This window comes from Carcharodon carcharias, chromosome 5, assembly GCF_017639515.1.
Source record: "Carcharodon carcharias isolate sCarCar2 chromosome 5, sCarCar2.pri, whole genome shotgun sequence".
Taxonomy (NCBI): Eukaryota; Metazoa; Chordata; class Chondrichthyes; order Lamniformes; family Lamnidae; genus Carcharodon; species Carcharodon carcharias.
In genome coordinates this window covers 106,936,639-106,959,823 of record NC_054471.1, presented here as the reverse complement: position 1 = coordinate 106,959,823, position 23,185 = coordinate 106,936,639, and the positions used below count along the sequence as shown (strand labels likewise).

Sequence of the window (23,185 nt, the reverse complement as noted above, 5' to 3'; positions counted from 1 at the left end):
CCAGCACTTGCTGCAACTGGATTTGCGGTATCTGAGCAGTCACGAATAGGACTGAACGCTGCAATCATCAGTGAGCATCCCAACATCTCAACTCATGATCGAGATGATTGCTGAAGAGGCTGAAGATGTTTGGGCCTAGGTCACTACCCTGAGGAATTCCTGCAGCGATGTCCAGGAGAGATTGACTGATCAATACAAATTCAATGATCCAATGGCCTCGAGCTGGGCTGATAGGCAATGGGATTCCCTCCCTCTGACCTCTAACTAGAGGTCTGTGCTGTCAGTGCCCATCCTCTGTGGAACAGACAATCCATATTCACTATTCAGACTGACATGAAGACCAATCTCTTTGCCAAAGCTGTCTGGCACATACGTATATGTATCTGTGTAATCTCCTCTCAAAAACCCTTAAATCAGCTGAAACTCTGAATTTTGAATAAAATGCCACCTGCTGGGGAATTAATGCACTGCAACACATGGTCCCAGAAATTTCATCAGCCATTTACAGATGAATGAATCCTTTGCCACCTCCAATTTAACATTCCTAGACATATCCAGACTAAAATTCTATCAAGACCTGGTTAAACCGAGCAAAATCCAAACAGTAACGTGAATCACTAATGCAATGTCCAACGTTAAAAATTGAGAACCTGACGAGGTTGGACACTTGGATTAAACTCCAGTTTAAGCTGAGGGTCTGAAAGTCCCCTCTATATTCTGGATGTCAGGGTCTGATATAAAATGAGTTTAGCCCATCTTAGCACAGTCACTAAGGACTCAGAGAACAGTTGGAGGGACAGTCCTGAGGGAGTGCCGTACTATTGGAGGTACTGTTTTTCAGATGAGATGTAAAAGATCCCATGGCATTATACAAAGAGCAAGGATGTGAAAGGAGTGTCAAAATTGTCAGTTCATTCTTCTTTATAACTTTCCATTGTGGTACAAAGCAAGCAGCCAGTATGAATGCAATGTTGAGCATTACCTCTTTCCGCCTGTAAATTTTAGATCAATTTGACAGTAAGAACAAAATTGCATTTACAGAACATCTTCCAGGAGGTCACGAAAATGTTACATCCACTCATTTACTTTTGAAGTGCAGTCAAGGTTAGTTTGCAGGCAAACACATAAAAAGACTCCACAAATGGCAATGAAAGCAGTGATCAGATGATCTAATTTAGTGACTTTGGCTGAGGAATAAATATTTCCAGTGTCATGGGATCTTTTACATCACTTGACAGAGAAGATGGGGCCTTGGCTTAACACCTCATCTGAAATATGGGACCTCAAACAGTGCAACGTTCCCCCAGTGCTGCCCCTCTGGCGGCTCAGCGCTCCCCCAGTATTGCCCTGCTGCACATGCAGCAATTGCCCAGTACTGTGCTGCAGTGTCAACCTGCATTCTGGGTTGGGACTTGAACCAATGACTTTTATAACTTTGGGGAGGGTATGTAAGTGAGCAGAAGCAGCGAACAGAAAATAAATATGTATAATTTTATCTCACCTTTAGTACACCATTGCTTTCATATAAATTGTCAAGCAGCTCCATCAGAGGCTACTTGGTGCGAGGTCATTTCGATGAAGCATGTGTCAGATTTGAAAGGGAATATGAATTGTGTGGATTCTCTGCTTGTCAGAGGCAGATAAGGAAAAAACACCCGCAAAATAAAACAAGTGCACAATTCTGCGGATGCTGAGAATCTGAAATAAAAACAGAAAAGCGCTGGAAATTTTGAGTGGGTCTGACAGCATCTAAGGAGAGGGAGAGAGAAACAGAGTTAATGTTTCAGGTCTGTGACATTAACTCTGTTTCTCTCTCCATGGATTCTGCCAGGCATGGGTGATTATTTCTAGCAATTTCTGTTTTTATCCTGCAAAAGTAAGATTGGCTGCAGCCACAAAAGACTGATTGAAACAAAATGTTTTCTCCTCTTAAGACAGAGGAAGCAGTTAGCTATGGTGACACTGTGCTCAAAAAGAGGGCAATGTACTGGAACAAACCATCAAGAGCAAACCTTTGCTCTTGAAATACATTGATTGTGCTCCCAAAAACACACAGAATCACAGAATTGTTAAGATGCAGGAGGCGGCCATTCAGCCCATTGTGGCTGCACACTGCATCCTTTTCTGTGTAATGCAGGGGTGGGGTGGAAATAATTGCCTCCCTCCTCAGGTTTAGATTCGAAGATTTTTTGAACTCTCCTTTCTCCAAATTAATAAAAAGAACACACAAAGCAAGGTTTAGTAATAAAGATTGGATAAAAATGTTGAGGAAACTTTTCGAAACCTGTTTTAATGTTATGATGCTCAAAAAACGCTTACAAACTAAGGTGACATCGGCTTGTCAAAATAACAGAAATGCACTCATTAGATTGATTGCAGGTATGTTTAAATATTTAACAAATTAAACAAAACGTTCAGGGCATAAAACTAATCAGGTATAAGTTCATCAGGCCAAACATGCCTTACCTGAAAGGGAAAGGAAGTGAAGTTCTAACTTAGAGCATTAACAATGATAAAATACACATTTTCAGAGGGCAATTTTCAAAGTGGTGGGTTGGGAATGGATAGAGATAAAAATTTTAAAAATCTTAAACCCTGTGGGTTAAAGGAGGCAAGACGGACGGATTGCGTTGGGGGTGCAGGGGAGCAGCCAATCTGCTCCCTGGGTGGGGACATTTAAATTTTACAATGTTTAATAAGTCTTGGAGATTTAACTCTGGCCAGCTGCAATTTCCAAATGGAGGAGAGGATTACTTTTAGAAAGACAAGTGCCTTTACTGCACTTCTTATGGGCCAGAAAGAGGAGGACTGCTTCACTCTGGCCTGTTCCCTCCAATCATCCCGCCTTATCTTCTTCCCTGCCATCAGAAACTGTTTCTGGAGTCAGGGATCAGACCCTCTCCCACACCCCAAACAGGATTCAGATTCCCTAGAGATAAAAACAAAAAAACTGAATCTGCTCCTGAGGCTGCACCCTCCATTAGGAGTGTTCCTTGCCTGACAGGGAGCCAAGCCTGTCAACCAGCCTGGCTTCAAGGCGGAGATCCTGTTCTAAAATAAATAAAATGCAGCAATGGAGTTAAAACTCTCAGAGCACACGGAGGAGCCTGGACCAAAGCTCCTCTGCCAGCTCCTGCAACTGCTCCTGTGGATAGGGGCCTTGATGTTGGTCCGCCTTAATTCAACTTAGCCAAAGTATCTTTACTCATCCCAAGGTTTAATGTCTTGTAAAGGAACGGACTTTTGGTCAAACTGAAGTTTGGTTATATTTTTCAAGCAACAAATTAGCACCTGCAAATTAACACCACCTGACACATGAATGAGCCCAATCATGTTCAAACGAACACCGTGTCGTGAGAAATAAATATGGCTTGTTAAAAACAATCCTAAACCCCAGTGCAGTTATGGGGTGGAAGGAGAAACACACTCTAGAATCAGTTTTGTGACTGCTTCACACAGCGTTACTAAATTACATGCAGGCTCTTCGAAGCATCCAGATCAAACCAGATGCATTGAGGGCTCCATTTTTAAAAAATTAAAAACTCATGTCAAATGAAAGCTTCTTGTGGAAACAGAAGACACTGGGTTAGGTTCTGCTTCACTTCTCCTGTTTACTCACCAAATAAGTGATACTCTTCAGATTGATATAATTGTTCATTTGAAGATCATTCAGCCGTCCGGGAGTTGCAATAACTATGTCCACTCCTTTTGTAACGACGTTGATCTGATCTTTACGGCTTCCTCCTCCATAAACACAAATGCTGCAAAATTAAACATCTGACAATTAAACACAGATCAATAGGAAACATGAGAATATTGAAATCTGTTCAAAGACATACAAGGATTCAAAAAAAAAATTCCCTTGTTCAAATGAATGGATCTGGAGCCCGAATTTCCACTGGGATTGGTCTGATCTGCAATGGGATTGCCTTAACCTCCTAATGTAACTTCAGTGCCATGTGAAATGTATCATTGGAGTGGAGGATGTGTAGTAATGCAACAGTCTTCAATCTGAAATATTAACTAATTTCCTGTTCCTGTGTAAACTGTAATGAAAGGCACCATCGGAACAGTCCTCCCCATGTCACTGCCCCCTTCTTTGTGCAAACCAGTTCAGATGTGTATTCTGGAAGTGAGTCACTGTTCACCTTCTCTGAGGTGGTGTAAGGTTCCAAAATTGGACAGAAACTGAAGGTACAGTTATCTACAGTAAAAAGAAGATACTGCAAATATTGACAATCTGAAATAGAGAGAGAAAAAGCTGGAAAGTACTTAGCAGGTCTGGCAGCATCTGTGCAAAGAGCAAGACAGAAATTCTGAGGAAAGGCTAGCAACTTGAAATGTTAACTGTGTTTTCGTTGATACAATTGCTCCCTGACCTGAGTATTAGTAGCATTTTCTGTTTTTATTACATCTTTATCCAGCAGACTTTATTGATGGACTCAGAGTATTGATTGTGAAGCATCAGTTGCCTTCACTGTTCACTTTGCTGTTCTTGGTATCAGTAAGGCTTACCTGCACTGACACAAACGTACAAGGCTGTTGGGACACTGAGCTACACAGGCATCAACAACACCACTCTATCAAGTGGGGCTGAAGACTGAGCACAGCAAAGACTTTAAGCCCAAAAAATCCTGTGAGAAAAAGCCACAAGAGGGAGACTGGAATCAGAGGCCCTGAGAAATATTTTTAGCTATATTTTGTTACAACATTCCACATTTTCCAATACCGGAGAGATGGAACCTATGGTACAGATATGATTCTGTGAGCCACGGTTGTAGGCCTGTGGAACAGTTTGCTCAGCAAGGTGTATGTACAAAGCAAACCACATCATTAAACATTCATTTTGTAGGCATGATTGGACGTATTAAGGTCTAACATTTGAGAAACCAGCAGGCAAGATCAACTGGCCAGTCAGAGTGCCCTCCCTGTACTATTAAATATCCTGTAAACTCAGTGACTGCAAGGCCAGGAGAGTTATGGTGAGGTTTGCATACAAAAGGTTGGAGATTGTGGATGCAAAGATAAAACAGATCACATGAAAGTAGTTCTCTCCAACTGTTAGCTTAACTTATTGAACAGCTATCATCAGTACCTCTTAATTCTTTTGTAACTGTACTTGTTGCACTCTTCCTGTATCTGAAGAGCAAGCTCTCTAGTTGGAGTAAGGACCAACATCCCAGGGCCATCACCCTTCTCCCGCAGCCTAAATAAAAACAAAGCTGTTACGCAGTACAGACATGGCACAATCCAATGGGATAGAATGATACCCTCGATCAGCCTGGTGACCCCTAGCAAGTCTCAAAACAATTATAAGTATGTGCTTCTCAACACAACATAGAGGCTGAGGCCTTACCCTGGAATATTGATATCAACACGATGAATGATGTTTCAGTATCAAAATTTTAACATTGAGAAGTAATTTGACATCAAATATATTGTATCATTTAGAATGTACCTGATTTACCAATGAGCTAAAGAACCAGCAAAGGACTACTTACCCAACAATACAATCCTTGGCAGCTGCCAACAGCAAATGACCATTAAATGCAATCACAGCATAACAACTGAATAATGAGCTATGGAATGTTTACAGCGCAGTAACTACACTGATTAACGATTACAGACATAGAAACTAGCACTGGGCCATCATACCTGTGCTGACTCTTTCAAAGAGCAGTCATGTTTCATCCACCCCTTTCTTTATGCCCATAACCCTGCAAGTTCCTTATCCTCAAGCAATTGTCCAACTCATTCGAAATTATTTATGGAGCCAGCTTCAACCACACATTCAGGTGGAGCATTTCTGCTCCCAACAAGAGTGAAATAAAATTTTCATCTTCCCTCTAGGTCTTTTGCCAATGATTTTGAATTTACAGCTACTGGTTATGGACAATAAATGTTCCTTATTTGCTTGAGCAAAACCTTTCATCATCTTGAAAATTTCAATTAGGTCACTTCTTTAACTAATCCATACCCTATCTGAAGCCCTTACATCTTTTCTGAAGAATGGTGCCAGAATTGTCCACATTACTCCAACTGATACCTAACCAGTGATTTATAAATTTCTAGCATGATCTCTTTGTTTTTATATTCTATTCTTCTATTTATAAAGTTAAGGAACCATATGCTTTTTCAACTACCTTATCAACTTGCCCTACCACTTTAAGGAGTTGTGGATATGTATACCAAGATCTCTCTGCTCATCTACATTTTTCAGAATAGTGACATATATAGTATATTTTCTTTTCATATTAATCCTTCCAAATTGTTTCACTTCACATTTCCCTGCATTGAACTCCAATATGTAATACTTCTGTCCATTTCATCATCCTGAAGCCTATAATTATCCTTGTTAGTGCGGTAATCTCACTGAATAATGGTTACAATGAGATAATCTCAACAATTAATGATATTAGGGCAGTAATCTCTGAGGAACTGGACAATGAACAATGGCATGGTTGAGAGTTGTGAATGATGTGAAACTGTTTGAACCTTGCTCTGTATATACTGCACCAGTTTACTTGAACATTTTGAAAATGTACAGGCTATGGAATTAGTCATGATAGTTTTTTTTTCACAGGTATTTTTGCTGCACTGGTTTCACACCACATGCTGTGTGCTCATTTTGGTTCCTGTTACAAAATGGAGAATATAAGAAGCTAAACGTGTTGAGACTTCAACTGATTCATTTGAAACAAACAACAGATTAGATTAGAACTACGACACAGAAGCGAAATCCATTGCTGAATGATGTCTGAGGCGGTTCCAATGCACAGGAATGTCTGTCCTGAGTTCAGGCTAGGAAAACAGTATCATTATGTTTCAAGCAGCGAGACTTCATTTGAGGCACTGATAATAGTCTTTGCAACAAGGTTACTTGTTCAAGTCACATGCTTATGGTGTGCGCTAAAGCCAAGCAATTAATGCAAAGAAATACATTCAGCAAAGCCGCTGACGCTGCAGTTTATGCGAAGCCCAGGGTTAGTCAGGCAGTCTGACTGAAAACTGACAAATGTTCATGATTTCTTCAACTCACCATTGAACTTTTGCTTCAATTTTATTGGTACTCCAATGACCACTGAACCACTGAATTTTAAACAAAATTACACCATATATTTATCTCCATTCCCCTCAGTACCAATCCACATAACACCAAAGGACTCTCCCCATAGTCCCATCCCACTACCATTTTCATTCTCCTTTTTCAAATATTTAGCTCCTTTGTATGAAGGACTCTGCATCTTCCACTGTCGCAATAGCCAACATTCTTCGGCATTAAAAACACTTTTAATTGTTCCCCTGATGAGTTGGTGATCTGAAATTGATGCCCTTGCTACTGACTCAGCAACCAATGCAAACTACTTCCCAGAACATCCCTTTCATTCTTTCGAAGTACTAATCAGACAATCTTAAATACTATATTCTCATGGTGTTCAAATGAAGATGTCCTACTCTTGATCTATCCCAGCAACTCTTATGTTGTTGAACTCTGTTCCTCCCTTAGTAATTTCTCTCCTACATTCCATGCTTGTCACCTAACCCACTGCTCTTTCATTCCTCTCTTCTCATCTTACTCATCCCGGCCCTGGTACTGGCCTGTACCAGATGCCTGAACTCCTGACTTGATTTCTTGATAGTCCCGGGGATTGGAACATGCTGCCTAAGTGGTGAAGTCAATGCAATTGCCATTGGCTTAGTTATTTTTTTTGCCAGTTTTCAGCAGGCTGATGGAGACAATCATGGCAAAAAGCAGCAGAGTTTGCCTCACCACACGGTGCATTGCTTCTGTACTCAGCTGATTTATATCGGATGAGGTTCAGCTCTATCAGGCCTGGCTGGAAGTGGAGGACACAGATTAATAATGTGAGAGGCGAAGGAGAGAAAGGAGTTGGAATGTGTATGTCAGAAAGCAATATAGAAAACAGGAAGTAACTTACATTGGCTGCAGGTCAAGGTGGATGAACCCAGGTAAAAGATACGCCAGAGTTTTTCCAGTTCCTGTCTGGGCTATTCCAATCAAGTCAATCCCCAGTAGAATTACTGGCCACGCTTGAGACTGAAGCATGAACACAATCCACACATAATAACATTAAGTTTCACTTGCATTCATAGAATGACCAGTTTACAGGAAAGCAGCTGAATATAAAGTGAAGTTTCCATACCTGGATAGGTGTTGGATGCTGGAACCCAACTCTCTTAATATTTGCCATGATCTCTGGATAATGCTGAAAAGCTTCCATAAATGTACGCACTGGATTAGGAATGTGCCGCTTTTTGCCTTCAATCATATCTTCACATATTATATTGTTGTTTAACTTTCTATTAAAATAAGCGCATCAGTTCAGAGAGATTCTTGCGAAGAGCATTTTAAGACATAGGACAACTTTAAAAAGAAACTTTGAAAGAATACATCACCTCCCAACCCCTTTCAGATCCTGGAGCCAAAGGAATAGGCAACTTGCTCTCAAGTTTCCTCTCAGTGAAGTCAACAAAATGCTGGAAGTTTGGTGAGTTGAGGGAGTTCAGTGAGGAGGGGAGGGAGGTGCTCCTTTGCTTTTTCTAACTTTTTCACCCTGTAGGAACTAGTTCTATCTGTTTGGTGAGTATTTGGTAAGTATCTGGTGAGCAGTTAAGGTCTATTCTACTCCTAAGGTTTAAAATAGTACAGGAATTTGTGGTAACATTATTAGAATACATAATTATTTTATTCAATTATTTTACTTAAGTAATTAATAAAAAACACATAAGGATGGCATGACAGGTGATGTGTCATGGCTGCAACATATAGGAGCACCTGGATACCAGTGTGATTCAAGGCAAACACGTCTGCAGTAGTGTCTGCGGGTTGAAGAGCTTAGGCTCATAGTCATTATTTTGGAGGCCAAGCTGCAGATACTGCGACACATCAGGAAGGGGGAAGGTTACCTGGACACTTTGTACCAAAAGGCAGTCACACCTGTTAGGATAAGGTCTTCTGATTTGGAAGGTGGCAGGGAGGCTGTGACTGTACCTGAGACAGGTAAGGGGACCCGAAGGCCAGGAGTGTCAGCCTCTGCAATTGTCCAACAGGTTTGAGGTTTTTTCAGCTTGTCTGGATGAAAGTGGGGTTTGCAGGGTGGATAAGCTGACTGACCATGGCACTGTGGTACAGAAAGCCATTCAAGTGTGGGGAGCAAAAGGAATGTAGTGGTAGTAGGGGACAGCATAATGAGGGGAATTGACACTGCCCTCTGCAGCGAAGAACGAGAGTCCAGATGGCTGTTTTGCCTGCCCAGTGCCAGGGTTCAGGACATTTGCTCAGGGCTGGAAAGGAACTTGCAGTGGGAGGGGGAGGACCCAGTTGTCATAGTCCATGTAGGTACCAACGACATAAGCACGATGAGGATGTGGTTCTAGGCACCAAATTAAGAAGCAGAGCCTCAAAGGTAATAATCTCTGGATTATTACCTGAGCTATGTGCAAATTGGCATAGGACAAATAAGATTATAGAGAAATTAATGTGTGGCTCAAAGACTGGTGTGGGATAAGTGGGTTCTGGTTTGTGGAGCACTGGCATCAGTACTGGGGAAGGTGGGGGCTGTACCATTTGGACAGTCGACACCCGAACCATGCTGGGACCAGTGTTTTTTTAAGCGAGCCGCATAACTAGGGAAGTAGAGGGCTTTAAATTAAACAAGGTGGGGTGAGGAATCAAGCTTGGGTAGATGTAGCAAATCAAGGGACAGAGTCAAGACAGGAGAACAAAATAGTAATATGGGGGTTAGAGAATGGCAGGAAGGGACAACTAAAAAAAATTAGGAAAAAAATCTAAGCGTACATCAAAAGTCAAGTCTAGGTGGTTGCAAAGATAACAAAAAGACAAAGCTAAAGGCTCTATATCTGAATGCGCGTAGCATTCAGAACAAAGTAAATGAATTGATAGCATACATTGAAGTAAATAAATAAGATTTGATAGCTATTATGGAGATGTGGCAGGATGACAAGGATTGGGTCCTGAATATTGAGGGTTATATAACATTCAAGAAGAGAAGGAAGCTAGGTAAAGGTGGAGGGGTAGCACTGTTAATCAAGGATGGCATTGGTCCAATAGTTACAGATGAAACTTGGTTCAGGAGATCAGGATGTAGAATTGTCTTGGGTGGAGATAAAGAGAAATGGGGAAAGAAGTTACTGGTGGGAGTGATCTATAGGTTCCCTAACATTAACCATAATGTAAGACAAAGTATCAAATAAGAAATATTAGGTGCTTGGAATAAAGCAAGGGCAATAATCATGGATGATTTTAATTTACATATAAATTGGAAGAATCAGATTGGCAGTAATAACCTGGATGAGGAGCTCATAGAATGCTTTCAAAATAGTTTCTTAGAGCAGCATACTTTGGAACCAACCAGAGAGCAAGTTATATTAGGCTTGGTATTGTGTAATGGGACAGGATTACTTAATGACCTCAAAGTAAAGGCACCTCTGGGTAGCAGCGAACACAACATGATTGAATTTTGCATCCAATTTGAAAGGGAGAAGAGTGGGTTTAAGACTAGTATTTTAAACTTAAATAAGAGCAACTATGGGCATTTTGGGCATAAGGACATGAAAGCTGAGCCAGCTGAAGTAAACTGGGATAGTAGGCTAGAGGATAGATCAGTAGAGAAGCAGTGGTAGAGATTTAAGGGGATATTTCAGAATACTCAGAATAAGGATATTTCCACTCTAATGGTTAACTAAAGAAGTTAAGGAAAGCATCAAACTTCAGGAAGAAAATGTATAACTGCACAAAGGTGAGTGGCAGATCAGATGATTGGTCAGAATATAAAGAACAGCAGAGAATGGATAAAAGGTTAATCAGCAGAAATTAGAGTATGAGAGCAAGCTAGCTGGAAATGTAAAAACAGATAAGAGTTTCTACAGGTATTTAAACAGGACAAAAGTAAAACGAGTGTTGGTCCTCTAGGGATGAGAACAGGGAGTTAATAGTAGATAATACGGAAATAGTGGATGAATTAACAAATATTTTGCTCTGTCTTCACAACAGAAGATACAAAAACATTCCAGTGATAGCTGTAAACCAGGAGGTGGAAGGGAGAAACAAACAGTGAAATTACAATCATTAGGGAAGCGGTACTGAGGAAACTGATGGAGCTGGGGGCTGGCAAGTCTCTGGGCCCTAATGGACTTCATCCTTGGGTCTTAAAAGAGGTGGCAAATGATGTGGGAGATGCGTTGGTGTTAATATTCCAAAATTCACTAGATTCTGGAAAGGTTCCATCAGTCTTGAAAGTATTAAATGTAACCCCTATAATCAAGAGAGGGAGGCAGAAAACAGGAAACTATAGGTCGGTTAGCTTGACATCTGTCATGGGGAAAGTGTTAGAATTGATCATTAACGAAGTTAAAGCTGGGCACTTAGAAAAACCTAAGGGTATCGGGAAGAGTCAGCATAGTTTTGTGAAAGGGAAGTCATGTTTAACTAATTTATTGGAGTTCTTTGAAGGAGTAATATGCGCTGTGGATAAATGGGAGCCTGTAGATGTATTGTACTTGGATTTCCATGCGGCATTTGATTATGTGCCACATCAAAGGTTATTGTAGAAAATAAAAGCTCATGGTGTAGGGGTGCAACATATTAGCATGGATAGAAGATTGGTTGGCTGGCAGAAAACAGAGGAGTATGCATAAATGGGTCCTTGTCAGATTGGCAGGATGTGATGTGTGGAGTGCTGCAAGGTTCTATGCCAGGGCCTTAACTTTTTATAATTGAAATCAATGACTTAGATGAGGGGAGCAAAGGCATGGTAGCTAAATTTGCAGATGACACAAAGGTAGGTAGGAAAGTATGCTGTGAAGAGGACATAAGGAGGCTGTAGACAGATGTAGATAGGTTGAGCGAGTGGGTAAAAATCTGGCAGATGGAGTATAAATGTGGGAAAATGTAGTTATTCACTTTGGCAGAAAGAATAAAAAAGCAGAATATTAATTAAATGGAGAACGGCTGCAGAATTCGGAGGTACAGAGGGATGGATCTAGGTGTTCTAGTGCATGAGTCACAAAAGGTTAGTATGCAGGTACGGCAAGTAATTAAGGCTAATGGAATGCTATCCTTTATTATGAGGGGAACTGAACATAAAAGTAAGGATGTTATGCTTCAGTTACACAGGGCTTTGGTGAGACCACATCTCGAATACTATGTGCAGCTTTAGTCTCCTTATTTAAGGAAGGATATAAATGCATTGGAAACAGTTCAGAGGGTTTACAAGATTGACATTGGAGTTTAAAAGAGTGAGGGGTAACTTGATTGAAATATATAAGATCTCGAACGATCTCAACAAGGTGGACGTGGAAAGGATGTTTCCACTTGGGAGTATTCCAGAACTAGGAGGCACTGTTTTAAAATTAGGGGTTGTCTTTTTATGACAGAGATGAGGAGAATTTTTTTTTCTCTCAGAGGGTTGTGAACTCTGCCTTAGAAGGTAGTGGAGACAGGGTCATTGAATATTTTTAAGGCAGAGGTAGACTGATTCCCTTGCCTGACAAGAATCAAAGATTATCAGGATAAGATGGGAACGTGGAATCTGAAACAAACAGATCAGCCATGATTTTATTGGATGGCGGAGCAAACTCGAGGGGCTAAGTGGCCTCCTTCTGTTCCTATCTTGCATGTTCATAGTATGTACATTGTTGCTTTTAAATCAGCTGTGAGGAGGCATTGCTAGGTCATAAAGGATGAAACTCTCCCTGCCTTAATTGGAAAACCCTGATTCCACTCAGTACCTCCCCACGAGTATAGCTGGAGGGAGGAAGATCAAGCAGAAAGCAAGAACACCATGTAGCTGTATCTTGATATAATGCACCATTCCATCATATCAGGGATGTGCCTCCCATTGTACATTTTAAACATGCACACAAGTGACTAGATGGAATTTTACCAAATGAAGTTCAGGAAATATGCTAACGTCTCAAACACCAGGGAGTTTCCAGGCCTTAGTTAAAAGGCAGACATTAGTCCCAAGGAAATCCCCCACAAGAATAATCTTCAACAAACTAGAATGGGCGTTATGAAAAACTACAGTCCACTAGATAACACATTGCATCGAACACAGTAAGGGGAACATGCATTGGTGGCATCCCTGCAATTTTCCATATCTTATTCATCCAAGAAAGTCCAGTCAAGGCGGATTCCCATAGCAGTGCCTATTGCTCATGTGGCAGATCATGCTCAAAATGGACACACTACAAGTCCTCCAGCAAATTTGCGACTAAATTACATATTCACCTGAACAAGTTGCCCATGAAGGTGCAACAGCACGAAGAAGGTGCCATATATTTAGTTCTTTATTCTTCCTTCATCATACAAAGACCCAGGTATTATGAAAATAGGTTTGGTTATGTGAATCTAGATTAAAGGCATAGAACCCCAAATCCCGGAATGTTCCAAATCATTATTTCCAAATCTATGCTGATTTCTCAATGTGACTGGCTGATTGTGAAAGGGTTGCTGTTCATAATTGAAGAAGCTGCAATGGTTACAGAAAGATAGGTTGACAGCTGACAATGACAGTGCGGATTTATGGGTAACATGGTTCCCTTTGTATATGGAAACCCTGTCAATACATGATGAAAGAACAGTGGAGTCAGCAGAGGGCAAGAGGAGGCAACTAACTGATGAATGGAGACCTAAAGGAATTACATCTGAAAATAGAGAGCTTAGGTATTGCTGAAAAGAGAGATATGTTGCTGAAGCTTTTCATCAGGACAAATGCAAGAATGTCAAAGTTCAAACTATCACAACAACTTATACAACAAGAGAAAAGGGTACTGATTGTTTCACAAAGGCATTGCCATGGAGAAAGCAATGAGAAACAATAGGCTCGCCAATATCCCGGGTAATTCAAAAAGACTGAAAACTTGAATACATTCCTTCTGTTTGCAGAGAAGAAATCCCTGCGCATGAATGTATGTTTTGTTTGTGTTCTTTGGATATTTCTGCAAATATTGCACACCATCTTTTCCCAATTCAACCATTTGGTGTGTTCCCATTTAAATTCATCTGCTGATGCTCAGTCCCTTATCTCAATCTAGATACTTTGAATGTTGTCCATAACCTTTATAATATTACTACTCTGTTTTTGTCCATCAGGACCATTTTGATTGGTCACTTTAAGGGGCAGGTGTGTTGGAGGATTTATTTGGTGGGCATGCTTGACCTTGGCAAAGACAGTTAGGGTATACGGGGACCAGAGTGCATAATGCATCTGCAATTGCCAACAGCTAGATGGGGGTGGTTGGTGGATAACAAAAACAGCAGAAGGTATAGGGAGCCCAGCAAAGTTACCCTGGCTGGAGAGACTATTTCCCTGAGGGATGGGATGGGAAGGGTGGATGAGATGACAGAATTGTGGCAAAAATTCAGGAACAACTATTTTTACAACCTATATAAAAACAAAAAAACTGCGGATGCTGGAAATCCAAAACAAAAACAGAATTACCTGGAAAAACTCAGCAGGTCTGGCAGCATCGGCGGAGAAGAAAAGAGTTGACGTTTCGAGTCCTCATGACCCTTCGACAGAACTTGAGTTCGAGTCCAGGAAAGAGCTGAAATATAAGCTGGTTTAAGGTGTGTGTGTGGGGGGCGGAGAGATAGAGAGACAGAGAGGTGGAGGGGGTTGGTGTGGTTGTAGCGACAAACAAGCAGTGATAGAAGCAGATCATCAAAAGATGTCAACAACAATAGTACAATAGAACACATAGGTGTTAAAGTTAAAGTTGGTGATATTATCTAAACGAATGTGCTAATTAAGAATGGATGGTAGGGCACTCAAGGTATAGCTCTAGTGGGTTTTTTTTTTATTTTATATAATGGAAATAGGTGGGAAAAGGAAAATCTTTATAATTTATTGGGAAAAAAAAAAGAAGGGGGAAACAGAAAGGGGGTGGGGATGGGGGAGGGGACTCACGACCTAAAGTTGTTGAATTCAATATTCAGTCCGGAAGGCTGTAAAGTCCCTAGTCGGAAGATGAGGTGTTGTTCCTCCAGTTTGCGTTGGGCTTCACTGGAACAATGCAGCAAGCCAAGGACAGACATGTGGGCAAGAGAGCAGGGTGGAGTGTTAAAATGGCAAGCGACAGGGAGGTTTGGGTCATTCTTGCGGACAGACCGCAGGTGTTCTGCAAAGCGGTCGCCCAGTTTACGTTTGGTCTCTCCAATGTAGAGGAGACCACATTGGGAGCAACGAATGCAGTAGACTAAGTTGGGGGAAATGCAAGTGAAATGCTGCTTCACTTGAAAGGAGTGTTTGGGTCCTTGGACGGTGAGGAGAGAGGAAGTGAAGGGGCAGGTGTTGCATCTTTTGCGTGGGCAAGGGGTTGTGCCATAGGAGGGGGTTGAGGAGTAGGGGGTGATGGAGGAGTGGACCAGGGTGTCCCGGAGGGAGCGATCCCTACGGAATGCCGATAAGGGGGGTGAAGGGAAGATGTGTTTGGTAGTGGCATCATGCTGGAGTTGGCGGAAATGGCGGAGGATGATCCTTTGAATGCGGAGGCTGGTGGGGTGATAAGTGAGGACAAGGGGGACCCTATCATGTTTCTGGGAGGGAGGAGAAGGAGTGAGGGCGGATGCGCGGGAGATGGGCCGGACACGGTTGAGGGCCCTGTCAACGACCGTGGGTGGAAAACCTCGGTTAAGGAAGAAGGAGGACATGTCAGAGGAACTGTTTTTGAATGTAGCATCATCGGAACAGATGCGACGGAGGCGAAGGAACTGAGAGAATGGGATGGAGTCCTTACAGGAAGTGGGGTGTGAGGAGCTGTAGTCGAGATAGCTGTGGGTGTCGGTGGGTTTGTAATGGATATTGGTGGACAGTCTATCACCAGAGATTGAGACAGAGAGGTCAAGGAAGGGAAGGGAAGTGTCAGAGATGGACCACGTGAAAATGATGGAGGGGTGGAGATTGGAAGCAAAATTAATAAATTTTTCCAAGTCCTGACGAGAGCATGAAGCAGCACCGAAATAATCATCGATGTACCGGAGAAAGAGTTGTGGAAGGGGGCCGGAGTAGGACTGCAACAAGGAATGTTCCACATACCCCATAAAGAGACAGGCATAGCTGGGGCCCATGCGGGTACCCATAGCCACACCTTTTATTTGGAGGAAGTGAGAGGAGTTGAAGGAGAAATTGTTCAGCGTGAGAACAAGTTCAGCCAGACGGAGGAGAGTAGTGGTGGATGGGGATTGTTCGGGCCTCTGTTCGAGGAAGAAGCTAAGGGCCCTCAGACCATCCTGGTGGGGGATGGAGGTGTAGAGGGATTGGACGTCCATGGTGAAGAGGAAGCGGTAGGGGCCAGGGAACTGGAAATTGTTGATGTGACGTAAGGTGTCAGAGGAATCACGGATGTAGGTGGGAAGGGACTGGACAAGGGGAGAGAGAAGGGAGTCAAGATAACGAGAAATGAGTTCTGTGGGGCAGGAGCAAGCTGAGACGATCGGTCTACCGGGGCAGTTCTGTTTGTGGATTTTGGGTAGGAGATAGAAGCGGGCCGTCCGAGGTTGGGCAACTATCAGGTTGGAAGCTGTGGGAGGGAGATCCCCAGAGGAGATGAGGTCAGTGACAGTCCTGGAAACAATGGCTTGATGTTCAGTGGTGGGGTCATGGTCCAGGGAGAGGTAGGAGGAAGTGTCTGCGAGTTGACGCTCAGCCTCCGCGTGGTAGAGGTCAGTGCGCCAGACAACAACAGCACCACCCTTGTCAGCGGGTTTGATGACAATGTCAGGGTTGGACCTGAGAGAATGGAGTGCAGTAAGTTCAGAGAGAGACAGGTTAGAATGGGTGAGAGGAGCAGAGAAATTGAGACGACTAATGTCGCGCCGACAGTTCTCAATGAAAAGATCGAGAGAAGGTAAGAATCCAGAGGGAGGGGTCCAGGTGGAGGGAGAATATTGAAGATGGGTAAAAGGATCCGTTGAACTGGGAGAGGACTCCTGCCCAAAGAAGTGAGCCCGGAGACGAAGACGGCGGAAGAAGAGTTCAGTATCATGCCGAGCCCGAAATTCATTGAGGTGAGGGCGTAAGGGTATGAAACTAAGTCCTTTGCTGAGCACTGAACGTTCAGCATCGGAGAGGGGAAGGTCAGGGGGTATAGTGAATACACGGCTGGGGTTGGGATTGGAAGATGGGGTGGGGACGGAGGGACAGGCAGGGGTGGAGGGTCCTAGATGGGTGTTGGTGTCGATGAGTTGTTGGAGCTTGCGTTCCTTAGCACTTGAGAGAAAGAGAAAAAGTTTCTTGTTGAGGCGTCGGATGAGCCGAAGGATAAAATGAAACTGGGGGCACGCGCAGCTTTGAAAAAGGGTACGGCGGTGCTGCTGGAGGGAGAGGTCGAGTGTGTTCATATGGCGGCGCATGGCACTGAGCGTGGATTTCAGAATGTGACGGGAACAGCAATCCGAGAAACGTTTTATGTCCCGGAGATACCTGTAATCCTGGGTGGGTTCGAAACATGAGGGGTGGAATTTCAGTTGAAATCCATGTGGGGTAAGTCGGAGACGGAGACAGTCACTGAGAAAGGAGATATGGCTGTGAAAGCGGGTTTTAGTAAACATTTCCGCCAACTCCAGCATGATGCCACTACCAAACACATCTTCCCTTCACCCCCCTTATCGGCATTCCGTAGGGATCGCTCCCTCCGGGACACCCTGGTCCACTCCTCCATCACCCCCTACTCCTCAACCCCCTCCTATGGCACAACCCCTTGCCCACGCAAAAGATGCAACACCTGCCCCTTCACTTCCTCTCTCCTCACCGTCCAAGGACCCAAACACTCCTTTCAAGTGAAGCAGCATTTCACTTGCATTTCCCCCAACTTAGTCTACTGCATTCGTTGCTCCCAATGTGGTCTCCTCTACATTGGAGAGACCAAACGTAAACTGGGCGACCGCTTTGCAGAACACCTGCGGTCTGTCCGCAAGAATGACCCAAACCTCCCTGTCGCTTGCCATTTTAACACTCCACCCTGCTCTCTTGCCCACATGTCTGTCCTTGGCTTGCTGCATTGTTCCAGTGAAGCCCAACGCAAACTGGAGGAACAACACCTCATCTTCCGACTAGGGACTTTACAGCCTTCCGGACTGAATATTGAATTCAACAACTTTAGGTCGTGAGTCCCCTCCCCCATCCCCACCCCCTTTCTGTTTCCCCCTTCTTTTTTTTTTCCCAATAAATTATAAAGATTTTCCTTTTCCCACCTATTTCCATTATATAAAATAAAAAAAAAACCACTAGAGCTATACCTTGAGTGCCCTACCATCCATTCTTAATTAGCACATTCGTTTAGATAATATCACCAACTTTAACTTTAACACCTATGTGTTCTATTGTACTATTGTTGTTGACATCTTTTGATGATCTGCTTCTATCACTGCTTGTTTGTCGCTACAACCACACCAACCCCCTCCACCTCTCTGTCTCTCTATCTCTCCGCCCCCCACACACACACCTTAAACCAGCTTATATTTCAGCTCTTTCCTGGACTCGAACTCAAGTTCTGTCGAAGGGTCATGAGGACTCGAAACGTCAACTCTTTTCTTCTCCGCCGATGCTGCCAGACCTGCTGAGTTTTTCCAGGTAATTCTGTTTTTATTTTTACAACCTATTATTCAAAAGCTATTCTGTGTATTAAAAATAAAGATCCACTAGATTGGAATGAAGAAGTTTTAGAAAAGCTGTCAGATAAATTCTAGAAATGATGATGATAACAGTCTATACCCTCAAGAATTTCTACACTGTCGAACTCCAACGGGCATGCATCACTCAAACTTACACTCAAGAAAGGAGCAGTTATAATATTGCTACAAAACCTGAATCCTAAACAGGGACATTTTCATGGAACAAGATTGGTAGTTAGGAAGCAATTTTCTTCAAATGACAGATGCTGAAATTATTTCCTTGAAATCTGGTTATGAAGTCTTTATTCTTCAAATAATATTGAGCCCATCAGATGTAAACCTACCTTCTCAGCTCAGGAGAATGCAGTTCTCAATTAGACTTTCATATTCTATGATTATAAACCAAGTCACAAGGCTGGATTCTTGACAAAATTTGTATTTATATTCCTCAGCTGTTTTTACAAATGGACAGCTTTTTCCAGAGTGAGAGGTTTTAATTCTCTTAAAGTCTTTGATGAAAAAAATAATTAGGAATTAAGTATTTAAAGAAGTATTGTTGCAATAAAGATATTAATTTGACATAAATGTTTTGAGCGTGTCTGCTGGTTACAACATACACTTCACCATGGAGCTTAGTATTATCAGCAAGTTTCACATTATAAATACCTTTACCAACATGTAAACAGTAGGGTGTCCACAAAAGATTGTTGCTAGATTTCACTCAATACTGCCCTCCCTCCACACCAACATGGCTTTCAATTTATCACTGCTAGCCTTTACCTCCTACTGCAGGCATTCAATCTAGTTAGATATATCCAAATTAATTCTCTCGAACAGAGCTTGTGAAGCCATGTGGCTATAGACCTGCTCCAATGATGGGAAAGCCTAGAGTAGGAATTTTGCCGCACTGCAATTCATAACCTGCAATGGGCTCTGCCAACTGACAGTCAAGCCACAAGGGTCAATGAAAGAACAGTGCAGGAATAAAAAGGGGAAGTGAAAAGGAGAGAACAAACAGTAATAAAGGAAGAAAGACTGATTCAAAAACAGATGAGGGGGAAGGAGTGATTCATTGTGGGATATCCACTGCTGTTAACCATAGTGAGGGAGATACAAGTGGGAATTGAATGAGTTTCCACTGGAGCCAGGCCAATAACAGTTGGAATCACTGCCCTAAGATTTTCAGGACACCAAGAAAAAGAAAGGCCAGCAAGTCAATATTATTGCTTCAGTAAAACACCATCACTCAATGTAGCTAACCTTTCACTGGCTTCTCATAGGCAGGAAACGAAAGGTAGATTCATTCTCGATCTATATTATAACCTTTACAATTCACCTTTCCTCTCAAGCTAACTATTAAAACATGTTAGCACTTGCACTAATATTCTTTTGCCACATGCATCTGAGGCAATTTAAATAGTCAGAATTGCGGATAACTAATGTTAATCTTCCCTCCACTGAATACTCAGCTCTAAGCCATCTACAAGCTCCTTCCAAGTCACACACCATCCTGGGTTGGAACTATATTGCCATATCTAAAGCCTAAAAAAAGTTAAACCTAACCAGGGACAAAACACTATTAAAAGTGAATTAAAATGTCTGTACAGCAATGCACAGAGTCCATAATAAAGCAGGGAGCTGGAGGCATACATGCACTGGGAGGAACCAGACATAGTAGCAAGTACTGAGACAAGGCTACAGAAAAATCAGGACTGGGAATTAAACATTGCAGGGTATAACATGTTTTGAAAAGACAAATGGGGAAAACGGAGAGATGCAATAGCTGTACATATTAGGAATAACAAAATGGCAGTAGCAAAAAGGGATGTAGCTATCAGCTAGACAAAAATAGAATCCATATGAATAGAGATAAAAGATAACAGAGGATCAATCACACTAATAGGTCTACAAACCACCTAATAGTGGGAAAGGCGGAGGAAGAAATATGCAAACAAAAGGAAATGAAGTAAAAAACAAAATAATAATCATGGGGGATTTCAACTACTCTGATATTAATAGGACAGGAGGGGTAGGTAAAGGGGATGCTACAACGACTATGGGTCATGACAACATCCTGGCTAATACTGAAGATTTGTGCTTCAGAATTAGTCGCACCCCTAGCCAAGCTCTTCCAGTACATCTCAAACTCTGGCATCCATCCGACAATGTGGAAAATTGCCCAGGTATTTCCTAGCCACAAAAAGCAGGACAAATCCAATCTGGCCAATTACCATCCCATCAGTCTACTCCTGATCATCAGTAAAGTGATGGAAGGTGTCACTGACAGTGCTATCAAATGTCACTTACACTGCAATAACCTGCGCACTGATGCTCAGTTAGGGTTCCTCCAGGGCCACTCAGCCCCTGATTTCATTACAGCTTTGGTCCAAATATGGGCAAAAGAGCTGAACACAAGAGGTGAGGGGAGAGGGACTGCCCTTGATATCAAAACAGAATTTCACCAAGTGTGGTATCAATGAAGCCTAGCAAACTGAATTCAAAGTGAATAAGGAGGATAACTTTCCACTGGGTGGAGTCCCATTTAGCAGAAACTGAACTGGTCCTGCCATATAAATACCATAGCTACAAGAGTAGGTCAGAAATCGGGAATTCTCAGGTGAGTAGCTCACCTCCCGACTCCCCAAAACCTGCTCACCATTCACAAGGCATAAGTCAGGTGTGATGGAATACTCTTCACTTACCTGAATGAGGGCAGCTCCAACAACACTCAAGACCCCATCCAAGACAAAGCAGCCGCTTGATTTGACACCCCATCCAGCAACTTAAAACATCCATTCCCTCCACCACTGACGCATATTTGCAGCAGTGTGTACCAATTACAAGATGTACTACACAACTCACCAAGGCCCCTTCGACAGCACCTTCTAAACCTACAACTTCTACCACCTAGAAGGACAAGGGCAGCAGTAGCATGGGAGCACCACCATTTGCAAGTTCCCCTCCAAGCCACATACCACTCTGACTTGGAGCTATATTACTGTTCCTTCACTGTTGCTGGGTCAAAATCCTCAAACTCTCTTCCTAAAAGTACTGTGGGTTTACCTGCATCATATGATCTGCAGCGGTTCAAGAAGGCAATTGACTATTACCTCCTCAAGGGCAATTAGGGATGGGCATCAAATGCTGGCCTTGCCAGCATCACCCGCATCCCATGAAAGAATAAATGTAGGGATTCCATTCTTTTTTTGTGCTCAAATGGACCAGCTTCATTTTTGGAGCCTCTCTGAAGGACCACAAGTGGGCCCAATTAGCGAAAACTCCCAATGGTGATTAATTCAGTCTTGGGTGTGGGCAGTTTCTTGTGCGAGGCTGGCTTATAGTACGATGTTTTTAAAATGAGTGCAAAGAATCACGGAAACATGATACGCGTTAAATACAATTTATGCTTAAAACTCTGATCGTTTGCACTGGTTTCGCCAATTTTGGACTAATTATATCGAAAATAAAAAGCATAATTGACAGAAACTCTACGCCCACAGCACAGAAATGTAAACTTTGCACTTTATGCAAAATATGCAATACAAGTACAATCTACTCCAGCTAATTGGAAATTGTTTTATTCCTAAAAAGTAGAACTGTCCATTAATTTGAAGAAACTAATTTAAATGAACAGCGCATGAAGGATTATTTTGCACAATTTTAATTTAAAATGCAGTAGACGTATTATACAATGACCAGACCAAAATTAGCACAGGTCAAAGGAAGGACTGAAAAGTCTGAATGTATGGCTTGCTCTCTCACAGGGTAGGATTACAAGTACTATGAGTAAATACACTGCTCTTGCCAAGAGAAGGACTGAAAGAGATTGATAACTTTACAGCTATCAGCTCTTCCTATCTGGTTACAAGGCAACTCCCTATTCAAAATGACTCTTCAGAGACTGGGCTGTTTAATATAACAGTGGAAAGTGTTGCTTTAAGACACTGAACTCCTGACCCTGTTCCACCTGGAACTGCTTGTGTGAAGGGTCTACCTACACCCGGAGCCAGAATGTGGAACTCGGGGCCCAGTTCCTTCCTCGCAAATACCAAATGACTTATCAACACTCTCGCTGCAGCTTTCCAACAAATACAGCAGTGAGGAAGGTCTTTACTGAGATCTAACGGCACAAAAAGAACTACATCTGCCAGAATAATCATTCAACATTTGTGTAGCAATCAGGGCAAAAAAGTCACCAAAACACAGATGGCAAAAGCAATAATTCTCCTTTGCTGTCAGTGAGAAGTCAGCCATATTCCATAAAATGGAGAGCATGTCAACAGCTGATAACAGCTAAAGTGCAAATGCCACCACTCAAACACTACAACAATCAGGCAATTTAGAATTTAATCTACTTGCTTGCAGCTTTTAAATCCAAGGATTGCACAACTCTCTAATCAATTGAGCAAAGTTGGATGAGGCTGGCCACTTCTCCCCTTCGCCTACGGATATAGCACGTATACAAGATTTGCATTAATATAGCACCTTTCACAACTTAATGTTCCAAACTGCTTCAAAGCCAGTGAA

The 23,185-nt window shown here is 42.4% G+C and overlaps 1 protein-coding gene across 1 annotated transcript in view; it reads right to left on the bottom strand.

Moving 5' to 3' along the window:
* Positions 1-23,185, bottom strand: part of ddx43 (DEAD (Asp-Glu-Ala-Asp) box polypeptide 43) — a 60,720-nt gene that overhangs the window by 21,862 nt on the left and 15,673 nt on the right. The window contains exons 6-9 of the mRNA XM_041187146.1: positions 8,166-8,322; positions 7,941-8,059; positions 5,096-5,206; positions 3,620-3,761 (exon numbers count right to left, since the gene is read on the bottom strand). Coding sequence (XP_041043080.1) covers positions 3,620-3,761; positions 5,096-5,206; positions 7,941-8,059; positions 8,166-8,322 — 529 coding nt within the window. The remainder of the gene's footprint in view (positions 1-3,619; positions 3,762-5,095; positions 5,207-7,940; positions 8,060-8,165; positions 8,323-23,185) is intronic.